The 14853-nt window shown below is 40.0% G+C and overlaps 1 protein-coding gene across 1 annotated transcript; it reads left to right on the plus strand.

Moving 5' to 3' along the window:
• The first annotated feature begins 8346 nt into the window (after positions 1-8346).
• LOC139715022 (neuropilin and tolloid-like protein 2) lies at positions 8347-14594 on the plus strand. Its single transcript, XM_071626656.1, has 4 exons — positions 8347-8507; positions 9436-9710; positions 11313-11435; positions 12598-14594. The coding sequence occupies exons 1-4, from the start codon at positions 8377-8379 to the stop codon at positions 12957-12959; spliced, it is 891 nt and encodes a 296-aa protein (XP_071482757.1). The 5' UTR covers positions 8347-8376; the 3' UTR covers positions 12960-14594.
• The last annotated feature ends 259 nt before the right edge of the window (positions 14595-14853 follow it).

The following is a 14853-nucleotide window of genomic DNA, read 5'->3' on the forward strand; positions in this document are numbered from 1 at the left end:
GGGGGGGGAACCGATGGAGTGGCGTTGGACGAGATTGGCTCGGGCTCGAGCTTTATATTCTGTTGATTCATGAACAGTTATTTAGACAGTACACTGTGAGTCATATTCGGGTAGGATTGGATATTTCGTTCAAGATGCGGGAATCTATACGTTGCCCAGACTGACGGTTTCATGATGAATTAGATTTTATGGCAGTCTATATATATATTCCAGTGGTATGATTATTAGTGATACCTGAGTTCGTTTTGGCGCAGTGAAGTGAGCCCGTAGGCTGGATACATGATTTCTACCGCTGTCTGTGCTTCGGCACTCAGCCGGAGCCAGGTTTTTTTTTAGTTTCTTTCTTCTTTCTTTTTTTTTTGCGAGTTCGTTGAAAAAACAATTTATCGTTCATTCAATGATTTCCTGTACTTCTTCTTCTTCTTCTTTGTCTTTTAATTACTTTTTCATCGAAAGATGAGAGATGAATGTTGTGTTTGGAGACGAGGTGAGAAATGAACCGTGTGTTTGTCTTCGATGGAAGCGATCACGGTAGTTTGCTGAGTCGAGAATTGATGAACACGTCATCGATCAGTCAGCAACTTTGTGGTTAAAAGAGAAGAGAGAGAGAGGGGACAAAAATGAGACGTGGCTAAAAAGTCCTTAATGCACTGTGAACGCGCCCGAGCTGACTGGCGAAAAGAAAGCGATTAATGAATATACACTGAGGGGAGATTGGTGAAAAGTGAAGAAATAATCCATCGTTTGCACATTCAGTGAAACGAAATGTGTGTTTCGCTTTGATTACGGCGTTAACAGTGGCCCGTAGGTTCAGACCAGATGCATGTGGTATATAATGCTACGTACGTATCAATGGCCTCTAGACAAGATTGCCTTCGCGCGAAGGTAGTTATCGTTTGGCTTACAGGATATCCCTTATTCTCTTCGTTGTCTTCCTCATGTTGGACCGATGATACAAGGAAATGTTGATGTTTTTGCCTGCGGTACACGGCTGGTACTCAACTAGCGAGCTAATCTCATGTGATTGTGAGTGTTTTTCTTAATCTTCTCGGCTAATCAAAATGGCATCAAAGAGCATGCATCTGATAATCTCTACAACTCTCTCTGAAAAGAATTCAGAGCAGTTCCTTTGCGCGATTATCTAAGACATTATTTTCATCCCCGGAAGCACCGTTTGTCGATGTATTCATTTTGTCTATTTATTTATTTATCTATCTACTGTATCTATCTATGTGTGTATCTAGCTTGCTAGCGATCTAGAGTAGATATCTATCTACGACTGCTTTTCTGCTTTATGCATTTTGAAGTGATGTCCAAGAACGCTGTATCTCGGGATTTCATGATTTTATGATTTCAGTTCCTTGCCCGATTAGCCATTGTCTTCTCCCCGGAAAGCACTCTTTGGCTATGTATTTATTTTGTTAATTAATTAATTTATGTATTGCCAGGTACCCATTTATACACCTGGGTTGTGAGGGACGTGCGGTGGGTAAAAACATATTGTCTAAGGAAGGGGGTAAGTACTGGGTGGGACTTTAATTCGGGCCCTATGGTTGGGAGTCGGGAGTCTTATCCTCAATGCCACAGCGCCCCAACAGCTATATAGATATGGTATATAGTATAGCGATCTAGAGTAGATATCTATCTATCTATCTATCTATATCAAGATATATTTTTCTTGTGCGTGAACTTTGGCGTAACCTTTTTGTTTACATTTTCTGATTTTTTTTTTCAAGAACACTGTGTCTCGGGATTTCAGGATACATATTAAAGGCCATATTTACAAAGTGGCAAATTAAAAGATGATAATTAACAGAACCGGGGTCTTTTCTTTCCTAGATACGCACACGCACACACGTGCATGTGTATCATATCACTGAGCTGAAAGCGCCCTGACAAAAATGAAAGAGCTACAGCGTACATGTTTTATAGACTAATTATTATGATTAAACATAACATGTGTGTGTTTAAATGCAGCCTAATATTCACTTATATAGATCATAAATGTATTAGTTTATCTGTCTATGAAAATTCATCCAAACACACACACACATGGATTATATATTTATATATGTATATATAATTATACATATGTATAGAAAGAGAGAAAGAGAGAGAGGGAGAGAGATAGATAGATAAGTAGATAGATATGAAGAGTTTGAATACAAAAACAGATATATGAAATAGAGGAAATTATCTACTTCTTTTTTCAATGATCATGCACTCTTTTTATAGCAAGTCCTGTTATTGAAAAAAAGTAATATTGCCACATATTTTTATACTTCTTTGTTTTTCAACAGCTTTTGTCTCACATATTTCAAATTGATAGAAACGAGTTTTATGGTTTGCATTTAGACTCACATGCATACACAGATCATGTGGGATGGAAATTAACGTGCATGCAGTGTTGTTATCGTTAAAAGACCACCCTTTTATATTGTAATGAGGTAATAAATTATGCAGCGGAGTGATGGTCTCCCTTTAATCCATCACCCGGCCCTACATTGCATTGTGTTCTATTCTGATCACGTATTCTACGGAGTCGCCTGTGCTTCCCCCACCACCCTTCCCCCTTTCCCTCTATTCCCCCATCTCTCCCCCCCCCCCTCTCTATTTATATCTCCTTCTCTTTCTCTCCTCCCGTATCGTTCTCTGTATATTGCCCGCACCATTTGATACATGTATATAAAATCAGCGAGATATATTCATACAGATTATGATCCCTAGCGCTGTGTCGCCACGCATTATCAGTTGTAATGAATAGATGGAAGAGCTGTGAAAGCTCCCATGAACAGTGATGAAGCGGGGAAGAATTATAGCGACAGATAGAGAGAAAGAGCGAGTGAGAGATAGATAGATAGAGAAAATGAAAGAGGGCGATAGATAGAGGGAGAGGGAGAGAACGAGATAGAAGGTCGAGATGAGAGAGGGAGGGAGCGAGAAATAAAATGGTATAGGGAAAGACAGAGAGCAAGGCTCGACGTTAACATTTTTCTCTAGTGGCCCATTCGGACCATTGAAATCTTTGAATTTGAAATTTTGGTTGCCCGAAATAGAGATGTAGAGGCCCGAGATAAAAGGTAATGTAACAGGTAATATAAAATTTTATTTTGAATTCTAGCTGCCCGATCTGGCCACCGAAGGACAATTTTTTTTCGAAATTTGGTGGCCCGACAAAAATTTTTAACGGCCCTGGGCCACCGGGCCACCGCTAATGTCGAGTCCTGGAGAGTAGGAGTGGAGAAGATTTATGATAAGAGTCATGTGCAACAGACTTCAACACGGACTACATGTATCATAAAATGTTATGTTCAAATACTTAGTGTAATCAACAAACGAGGTGGTAATAAAACGTTAGAGTTGTGGAGTATAAAGAGGACATCGAGAGGACGAACTAGTCGCCGATCAGTAAGGTGACCTTGTTGAGTTCTGAGAGTCAATGAGATAGTTATATACCACATCATCTCTTCAAGTTTAAAAGAGACAAAGAGAGTCTAACGAGGAGTGTAAACAAAAAGACAGACTCCATGATACAGAAATATAGTTGATCGAGCCATTAAAAAGTGATGGGAGAACTTGAAAAGCCGAAGTGTCAAGCACGTGTAATGAGCATGTAATTTGATAACGTGCACGACAACCTTCATTTTGCTATATCTGCAGGTAAGTGGTCCGATATGACAATTGTGGTATTGATAATTATGTCGGAGAATATAAAAAATATATATTCTAATATATAGATAATATATGATAAGGATATATAAAAACGGAGAATATAACACACAGACACACACACACACACAGACACACACACACAGACACACACACACACACACACACATGTCGTCGACCAAAAGCAAATAAGATGAAGATGTTAATAGTGAAGTCCAATACTATACAGTCTGACTGCACAATATTTCGAGCTGAAATGCTACATAATTATTATTTCTGTCAACATTTTGGGTACCTAGGAAAATGATTGTACGTAACGTACGGAAACACAAGTATGATTTTATTTTGATATTACATGATAATATACGGGGAAATAATTTAAACAGCAGAGTCTGTGAAAATAACCCCTCCCCTCCGAAAGAAAGAAAAAAAAAAGATTTAAAAGGCATAAATATATCCAGAAGAAAATAAGGGAAAATAAAGAAGAGAAGCAAAGATGCCTTCACGTGTACAGTTGGTGAACTGCGTTTGGCCTCTCGAACTCTAGTCTGCGCTCGTCTGTTAGCTCCATTCAATTTCATCCCAATTACGTTGTCCACTGAGTTTCGTAGTCATCAATTTCTTAGCTAAGCAGCTACTTCGCCTATGCGTCATGCGATTTGAACGTATGCAAGTAGCATGCGTAGTCTGCTAGTGATTCAAACCTCCTTTACACTGTCATGTCATATGAATATTACAGCGCATTAGGCGGTGTGGTATGTTTTTGTTTATTTTCATAGGTTTGGTACAAAGGCAATTTTATTTTTCTCGTCAAGGAGAATTCGCCTTACTATAATGATGATATTCTTACGAAACACTTCGTGGTGATGTACTATAAATTTGTCAAAAGTCTGGGAATATGAGACTAACTGTAATTTGATGCTATGATGACGACACGTACTTACTTGGTCTGAAATACTGAACATATATATTGCCCATTGCTAGTCGTGCATTTCACGTGAATGCTACTGATTTAATATTAGATGAATTGTACAGTATGCCCATTTCTTACGCAGCAGTAAAATAATCATATGTTGATGTGATTGTGATTAGAATGCATGCCAAAGGCCCACATGATGTGACGTTTGTGTTTTTAAAAAACAAGCCTCGTGAGAACGAATTATCGTTAATGTTCGTCGTTCTCATACCACCCAGAAGATTGAAGTTAGGTTGCCATGAATGTTGAGTGATGTGCATCTAAAAAAGAGGGTTTATGTGCATCATACTATCCTCAGGTATATGTGTACATTGAAGATTATGTAGATAATATGGAAAAGTCTGCACTAGGTAGATGGATGCAGATAATATCATCCCTGTATGTTATTATGTGAATATTAACGCAAACAAAAACGGACGATCATGCAGACCCTGTCCTTCTATTGCATGACCTTCTACAGAGGCGGGTCATACTTTGCGGTATTTGCTATTTGGCAGCACGCTGATGGCAACAATGCCACGAACGAAAGAAAAGTGCACAAAAAATCCCTCGTGATGAAAGGGAATCCGAATGAATGGCGACGTGGTCTTTGTGAGTGTGTCAGAGCTGTCAATGCCCGTACATATCATAAACGGACAATTAATCAGCCTACTTTGGAACAGCGGCACAATACGGAATAATATTTCCATAACCTCGATTCTCTTGTCGGCTCGCGCGCTCTGCCGCCGCGCACGTCGTCAGTAGACGTGAATCTACTCGCAAGTGCCGTACACAAGGGAGCTTCGCGCTCCGCACGGACGTTTTCCATGCATTGTCATTGGTCTCTCTAGTGGCCATAGAGTTCCGTTTATGACTCACTAAGAACCGTGTCGCTCTCAAGGTAGTCTCCCCTTTAAAAGGTAGTCCGTCTCCTTCTGAATTTGTAATGGATTCCAATGTCAGCCTTAGCTTCAAATATAGCACGGAATAGCCAGCGTCAGCTTATAGGCTTTGTATCACTTAATAAGTGATTTCAAGTCCCGTTTTTCCTGGGATTCTGTGCGGAGTGGGGGATTTATCATCAGTATCAAGCAATAACATTATTTGCACAAGGAAAGTAAGACTATGAATGCCTTGTGTGCCTATACTACTGAACATGCGCACTTGCTTGTGTGTTAAGCGGTCAGCTTGTGAGGCCCTGCCAGTTGGTTCCGCATTTTTCTATGGGTGATTGAGTGCTCTAATGGTGGTGACTGATGTTGTAGGAAAGCAGCACACACAATACAACCAGGAAAGAGAGACAGGGGGTGGGGGAGGATAACTCTATTTTTAGGAAGTGAAGGTACATATTAAGCACGGGAGCGGTATGGAGCTGTTGCAAATTGGCAACGGTGCAAATGAAATTCAGTTTTAAAGTCTTACAGGGTACCAGCTCCCAGCATCTGAAGCATGCTGCCTTATCTTGATTACACATCGGTGGAATGCGGACACAGTTCCAGTTGGGACGCATATTCCTCCGAACTTGTTGGGATAACGGGGAAGCGTTATGTACAGTGATGAGAATGGACTCGGGGAGCAGTTAGGGCAGGCGACCTCTCGAAGATGACGGGAAAAACTGGTCGCGTTCTAGATAAAGCAAATACCGTAGAGGCTTCTGCAGGGAAGGGGTCACACATTTTTTTTATGTTCTTTTTTTTCTGGATTGCATCTCGTCTTTCTTTTCCCTGGTGGATTCTGTCTCCCTTCATCAGTATCCGTCCTTTGTCTAACTGGCACACGAAGCTCCAGTATACAGTACCACGGAGAGCATCGTGAATGTTTAGATGCTAATTCAACGTTCTTTCATATCTCGGTCAGTCCAGTGGGCTTTATCATTAAGTAATTTGATCTTTCATACAGAAAAATATAAGGATCTCATCAATCTTCAATAAAATCATCTTTCTTTTTATTCCGGGGAAGATGAAACTTCATGAAGCTCACTTAGCTGCATGGTATATAGGGCCTGCGTTTTCTTTCTTTGTATCCGTAAGGTGAAAGATTATCACGGGATCTCGAAAACAAATCATTCTTATAAGCTCTTAGTAGTTGGTTTGCGGATAAATCTCGATGTTGAATTTAAAATCATAGTTTTTATTTTACTTCAATAATCTAGTATGTCTGGTTAAAGGCTTTATGAACACGCAGCCCCTTCCAGATGCAAGCTCATTCATGACGAAACGCCACCCATCCTGATAACACAAGTTAAATGTAGAACCATGACCCATCTGTTTGTAACTGTACTGTTTTCTCACACGGTTACAGAAGCTTAGAAACATTTCTGCGAAAATCCGAAATTCTTTGCGTATTTTGACTGTACACTTATAAGTCGATGTGAAATAAATATTTAGTCACCACGTTTGAAATGTTGTGGTCGTCTATTGTCAAATACAGTGATCTGAAGTATAAACAAAATGTATATGAATAGATATGAATACTAAGTATATAGCGAATATACGCGATATTTTCTTGCAGTGCATAAATATGTCATAAATTGTGACATAGCAATATTGCAGATACTGTGCATCATGGCACTCTTGCGTATGAGACGAAATTGTAAGGTGAGAAAGTCGATGTGCTGAAATTATAGCAACATGAATGTACATTGATACGACTCTTGGAGAGATGGGAATGCACACATATTAGACACATGAACCGCTGGAGAATGCACACGCAACCCAAATACATGCGACATGAATTCAGAGTAGATATCGTGGCACAGTTTTCCAATCCTGTATATAGACTCGCTAGTTCCAGCTTACTTGTCATAGCATGTTGTCACCTGAACTCTCAAGTACCTTGGAAAACACTCAGCGCGTGATGAATAATTCATCGAATCCCAACACGAATACTGATGCGTGGGGATAAGGGGAAAGCGTAATGTTATTAGTTTAAAAGAATAACTACCAGCGCCAGGAGCCTGACTAAACACGTTTCATATCCGTTGTCGGATATGATATTATGCCAAGACGATCGAGCAAGAAGTGATTGAATTTCTGGCGGCGGAAATGGCGCGCAGAATCATCGTCTGCGCGAGTCCATTTCCATCGATGCATGTGGCGCTTCCTCCTCATTTGCTGTACAGCGCCTCCCATTGCACGATTAACGGAATTAGTAATGTCTAATAGTCGTATTCTCGTGCCCAGGCATGATCGAGACTGTTTTTCTTTTTGTTTCTCTGCCTAAGAGTTTGGACATCATCATTGTAATTATCATGATAAATATCAAGTCTAAATGTTCATATGATACAGCTAAAATATTGCTTCCGCATGTGTCCCCATTCATCGTAGATGGCCTCCTTCTCAAGAGGTCGCAACAACCTTTCACTGCTGATGTGTATCCATGAGCAGGCCTACATGTACTATGGTTTGTGAGACAGTGTTGGAATTCATGTGGTATAGGAAATATGCCGCCTACATGCTATCAAATAGCAAAAAAAAAAAAAAAAATGAATTGTGCAAGAATAAGACTGTGTTGTAAGACAAGTAGTGAATAACGGAATTACACTCATTATCAAAGCATGCGTTTTGAAGAAAAATTCACGCACGAAAGCTTCTCACCATGCCCTCTCAGATGTTTCGTGATGTTTTAGTATATTTTAGATTTTCGAATTGTTGCTTAAGCAAAGGAAGAATATTATGAATGATTTCGATTTCCTTGTTCTTCTTTATATCATTTCAGCGTATATCCAAGACCGGGTTCGCTCTCTGCTATGCATGCCGAAGAACGTGAGTGACACGGCGGGCCGCGTGGCTTCGCATCACGAGGTTGAGCACGAACCGTACGCAGACAGTATGGACTGCACGTTTACTATGAACGCAAAGCCGGGACAATTCATCAATATCAGGTAAGTTTCATTTAACTCGACGTCGATCGTCATCACATAATGCGATATGATTAAAAGTATAGGTGAGGTAGATATTGATAGGAAAGCTGTACGCATATACATGTAGTTTTGAGCAGAACACGAAAGTACGAGGGACATAGTCTGTATTTGTCACAATGATGTCATCTGCATTCAAATCATTTGCATGTAAGGGTTGTTGCTGCATGATGGGCGTCATGATGTAATGACATGGGCGTGGTCGAGATGAGAATGGGTGTGGTCAGGATTAGATAGGCGATGTCAGGACGGGATTTTTAATGAGATAGACGAGTGCGCATGATCTGCGGTGTATCTTTGTGTGACCAAGGGCGAAATCATATTTTGAGTATGGACTGTATTTTTATCTCCCGTGGGAATAGCTTTGTTGCATGTAGGGGTCAGCTGTTCTCCACCTTTTATCCTTTAAACAAAAATCGCACAATATTCAAGACAAAGTCTAATTGACTTGTGTGATGTACACAAGCTGTTTTTAGATTTAAGATGGGGCGTAGCTAAAACTCAGTCCCCCGACCAAAACAAAACAAAACAAAACAAAACAAAAATACAAATCTAAACGAAATCTAAAACTAAACAAAAGACAGGAATAACAAACAAATTCTTGTCAGCTTTACATCGAGTGTCCTTTATTGTTTAAATCAAAATCTCTCACATCACATTGTGAAAAGAAAGTGCTCATCATGAGCTGATTTCTATCCAATTGTTACTCATAAATGGAGGTCCTTCATATCCGTTGTCAAAATACAAGCGTTTGATTATGTGTGAGCTGAAATATCATTTCCGACTCGTTTGCTTCGCTTCCCCTCGCTTTCCGATCGAAACATTCATCCGCCCGATAGCATCGCTATATACATTCTTAACATACCGTGTTGATATTTAACCGTCCATCCAGATTCGATTTCTTCGACCTCGCTGCGTCGTATGACATCCGGGAGAAGCGATGTCGAATGGAGGGCGACTACCTTTCCATCTACGAATCGGGCAACATCTTCCTCATCAAGGGCAACATCCTGGAACCCGCGGTCAAGCTGTGTGGCGGCACGGGCAAGTTCCCGAGCGACTACCAGTCGGTTAGCAACGTGGTCACTGTCCGATTTTACACTGACGATTACCACAGCCCGGACAACGGTATCAAGTTCACGTATACGGCCTTCTACAACCCAGCAGGTATGTATTTATAGACTTGTTGTTGTTGTTGTTGTTGTTGTTGTTGTTGTTGTTGTTGTTGTTAATATTTACATTTAGGTTGTTTGCATTTTTTTTTTTTTTTTTTGCATTTACAGTTGTACCGAGTTGGTTTCTAATCTTATATTTACCGTGTGTCATATAAAGTGGCCTTACGAACACATTTAAAGACAGTTCTTTTTGTTCGGAGTAAATTTCTAGTCCATGGTGGTCATCAATTTTTGTTAATACATGCTGACATAATCGACTATGCATGTTGAGGCCACAGTTTTGCAATTTACCTAATTCGCGTTTAGTGCCATAATGTGCTCCTGCATAATTTCTGCGATTATGATAAACCAGAAGATTTTGTTCTTGCTCTACGAATAAAAACATACTTTTCGCACAGATCACTCTGATTCGTTTGATTTTTTAATGTAAATTGTATTATTAGTGAAAATATATGAAACATTTTATGTGAAAGTGTGATTTCGTAACACAATGTATAAACAAAGGGATCCGTGTATGTTTCAGCACACAACTAATCATGCCGTACAGCCCTGTAAACAGAGATGTGTATAATCTTGAACCACGTAACAATGAGCAGAACCAGAATCGTCAATCTTTATCGATTTATGTATTTAGAACCGCTGAAAGGGATGAATTAGATATTGCCAGTGCGCCCGACTTGTAAAAACCATGTAATTTACCGTCTGGAACGCCAACAGGTGCATGGGATGTTTATGTTTCAGAAAAAGAATTATAACGCTCTGCGATGCATGGGTCATTCATAACAGCGCACATAAAGAAGTGATCTCATTAACTTACACAAGGAAAGAAAGGAGGAATAAGTTAGTGGCTGTAGAGCAAATCATGCAGTCAGAAGCACTGATTTTCTCCAGACTCTTGATGTTGCTGTTATACGTGTTTGTAGGCCAACTGAAAAGTGCAAACAATCTGTTGCTAGGCTTTATGGCGGGGGATGACGGAGGGGCAACTTTGATTGCAGACGGCAGCCGCGAGTCGTCTGCAAAAGTGCAAAAGCCATACGATGTGGCAAGCCAAAACGCGGGCAGGTTTAGTTGTGTAACTCCGAATGAATTCACCGTGATCTAATGATTCGGCTTATCCTATCTGGCTGTTAACAGTATAACCCCATTCAGTTGATTGCACCCCCCCCCCCTCCAAGATAAAGGGGAACATTTGGCGGAAAATCTTGTTATAGGTTCAATGCAGGCTTACGTGAATGTGCGTGATCATGTGATACTGATATTTGTACGTTGACCACCGATGATGCCTTACATGCTTTGGGTTCTCACACTTCTCACACAGTACAAATGTATCTTCATATAGAATCTGCTTCTTCTTTATTTCCCGAGTTTTTCATGATGATTATTATTTCCAACTTTGGTTTGGATTTCGTATCATTGTCAAATTTTCTTTTTCTTCTTCATCATCTCTTTTTTTCTTCTTCTTCTCACAATCTTCCGCGTGGAAAATATGACTTTTTTCACCATCCCTATTTTGAAGCCTTATTTGAAGCGGTATCACCCATCCCCCTTCTGTAAACATCTTTGTTTCATTTTACCCCCGTGTCCGTTGCAGAGCGCACACCCGACTGTTTCATGTGTGCAGATAGCACGATGTGTATAGACAAGGACCTCACGTGTAACGGTATGCCCAACTGCAATGATGACAGCGACGAGGAAGCTAGCCTCTGCCAAGAATGTAAGTGTGTACCAGGGGCCTGTTTCACAAAGAAGCCCAGTCGATCTTAAAATTTAAGATTGACTAAAAGTTATGGTATGCTGTGTGTGTCTTTAATGTTGCTCAACTTTCTAATGAAAATTGAGATTTTGGAGACTTTTTTTCCATGTAGCCATTGATAATACAAGATAAAATAAATAACAAATGAATTATTCTGTAAAAAATAATGATAATTTGAAGTGGGTGGTGATTAGACTACTAAAATTGAACAGGGAAGCCAGTGGCATATCATATTTAGTCAATCTTGAATTATAAGTTTGACTTCAATTCTTCTTGAAGCACCCCCAGGACTGCTGCGACGATCCCATGCCAGTTTACTAATGGCCTGTATTCACATTTAGGTATACTTCATCCTCCCTCCCCTACCTTCCAAGCCAAGACTGAGTCACGACCTGCGCCATATCCATACCACGAAGTGCCACAGTTCACCATGTGTGTTGCTGAGGCCCAGGACCAAGGAGGTCCAGGACATAGATACAATGTATTACCTATACCAAACTTAAACAAACCAGTTCAAATTGAAACAGGCTTACTATGGATTTAGCAAATCTGTCAAAATTTTGAGGGTTTCGTTTTATGGACTCCACTGAGTACTTTGCGCTGAAGGACTCTCATTATGTATCTTTCTTTATTACGTCACTGGCTACGTTTAGTCGCTTACAATACCTATGACGTTGTGAGATGATGGTCTCGAGAAAGTTAAGTCGTCTTCGTGACTAAATACTTCACCTGCTACGATGTGTAAAGAAAAGTTTCAGGGGGAAAACGTAAGCACTGAAATGTTGACCTAAAATGTCAATGTAAAACTCGTATGCATTATATACTTTATGGATGGCTTTTCCTGACTCATGTGCGCTGTAATTGATATAATCATACATCTTAGCATTATGTTGTTCTCAAGTCATATGAGCATGCATAGCCATTAACCCTCTATGTGCTACGTTTATTTAATGTCCATTGGTACAGATGTGCAATGTGTGCTCTTTTGACTCAGTGGCAAAGAAAGGGTTAAAGGACAGTCAAGTAAGTTAAAGAAATACATGTATATGGGTGGCATTTCGGCATTATTACTAATCATTGTCGCATCTTGTTTGTTTCACCCACTCTTCTGAACAATTTGCAGCAAGCAACATTTTCCAGAAGGGTGTCGAGACGCTTGGTATCGGTGTCATGGTGGCGATTGGAGCAGGATCAGGGCTTATTCTTCTATGTCTCCTAATACTCTGTATTGTCTGCTGCTGCTGTTGCACCAAGCGAAATAACCCGCCTGACCAGAAGGCTCAGTATAGGGCGCCGCCAACGCCGAGACCCGGATCGTATCCATCCCACAATTCCAACTATTCGTCGTACTCGTCGTCCGCGTCAAACACAGCGGGGAGGCCCTACCCGAACTTCCCGCCTGGGTACCCTCCGTTCCACAACGGCGGCTACAGTGTAGGCTACAACTACGAGAACGGGAGGATGGAATTCCCGCAAAAAGTCTAGGGGTGACCCTCATCGTCTTGAATATTGTTGCGTTGCGTAATATCGTCATGTACTCTCGCACTGCAGTGCATGTAACCTAAAAATCGAAACACTCACTTTTCTATTATTTATACATTCATTCACTCGTGGAAAAAAGAAGAAATCGTTCAAGATGTAAAGTTGGATTGATTAGTGTTTCTGACGTTTTACAATTTATTTGTATAGAGTCACTGTGCTGGTACTTTACTATTACGGTTATTTTTGTTTTCTGTAGATTTTAGGTCTACTTGTAGTTGATAAAGTGAAATAGGTTTGTGAAAGGACTGTATATAGAGTGCGCATGCTCAGCCGCTGTAGCCTTGGCAACGATATTGCAAAGTTTGATGCAGCATTAGCTGCTTGTCTGTATACAAATTCAAAAATCATTATTCTACATATTGCCAAAGAAAGCTTTCTGTTGCAGTCATCATGGAATGACATAAATGCCGGATTATGATGTGAATGTGAAAGACGGTCTCTCAGACGTTCTGTTCCACAAAGTTTGTGACTTTTTTTTCTCTCTCTGTCCCTCTCTCTTTCTTTGTATGTCATCAAAAACGTGGTACTAAAACGTATCCAATTGTACATTTATGCCTGCCAGTGTTCAAACACTTTTCTTCTTGTATAGCATATAAATCTTCAATATTAGTACCTCAAAGAAAATCACTGACACACAAAACCTGCCATTGTACATAAAACTCGTAGGATACAAATGAAATGTTTTGACAGAAAAATCTTCTTTATTGATTCAAAAGGACCCAAAATATCACTATGAATTAAGACCCAATCATTAAATTCTTTTTGTTCCTGAGTGACCAAATTTGTATGATTTCTTATTTATTAATGCGTGTACATTCCTCTGATATGTAATCCCCAGAAGTATACTGACAAATGCAAAAGGAAAAATCCGAAAACTAAGTAGGGCCTATAGTTTCGCCTTCATTATTGATAATCAATTGCCAGAGTTGATCTGAGTATGCACACCTGTAGAGGATAGACTTGAGGATCACGAGAAAGTTGTTCATATACGCGGAGAGTAAATTTGTAAAATAAGAAGAGAAAACATCAGTAATAGTAATGGTAATTCAGCGTTGTGCTGAACATGCCTCGTATTCATGAAAGTGGACTTAATATTTTTAAGCAGACTGAAGATTCTAGACCAAATGAGTGAGGTCTGTCATCATTTCTAGCAATTCCCGTTTCGACCTTTCACATTGTATAATCCAAAACGAAGAAAAGAAGAACAGCAACAAAACGAACATGTACAAACCCGATCAGGAAAATGATCCTTTTTTTAAGCAGAACTTGAAGAAGTTGAAACAAAAATAGTCATGACTTAGTCAGTATCAGCGAGTCATGTTTTTTTTTTTTTTACCGGTCAATGGTTCTCATACTCACTGAGTGAAATGTGTTGGCGTGTGCTCCTTTTGGTTTCATTGCAGGAAGCATGGTTATTGTATATTTCCTAGAAACTTGACGTTGATACCCTGTCCAACTTTTAGCAAGGGTCGTATTCAAATTAAACAACAATAAAACGTCACATTTTGGCTTTCTTTTGTGCATAACATACAGTATGAGAATTTGATAAGCAAATGACGTCTCTGCCAAGAAACCAGAACGCCGTGTCAAATGCATTCATAACATTCAAACTCGTCAATACGACGGTATTCGATTGTGATGCTGCTGATCTGTAGTAGATCCAGATGTAATTTCGCCGATTTTGATTTCAGTGCGAGGTTTTCTCCTGTTAATAAGGTGGACCGTCATTGGAGCCGTGCTCAAGGTTGGCTTTCGATGAGGATAAATGTCATCACTCAAGCAGAAGAAGAATACAATACGTGTATCTCAACCGCATGACGGGTGATAGAAGTGACAC

Source organism: Diadema antillarum, unplaced genomic scaffold (genome assembly GCF_040938485.1).
Source record: "Diadema antillarum isolate AM-2024a unplaced genomic scaffold, OU_Dant_1.0 seq00002644_RagTag, whole genome shotgun sequence".
In the NCBI taxonomy this organism is placed as follows: Eukaryota; Metazoa; Echinodermata; class Echinoidea; order Diadematoida; family Diadematidae; genus Diadema; species Diadema antillarum.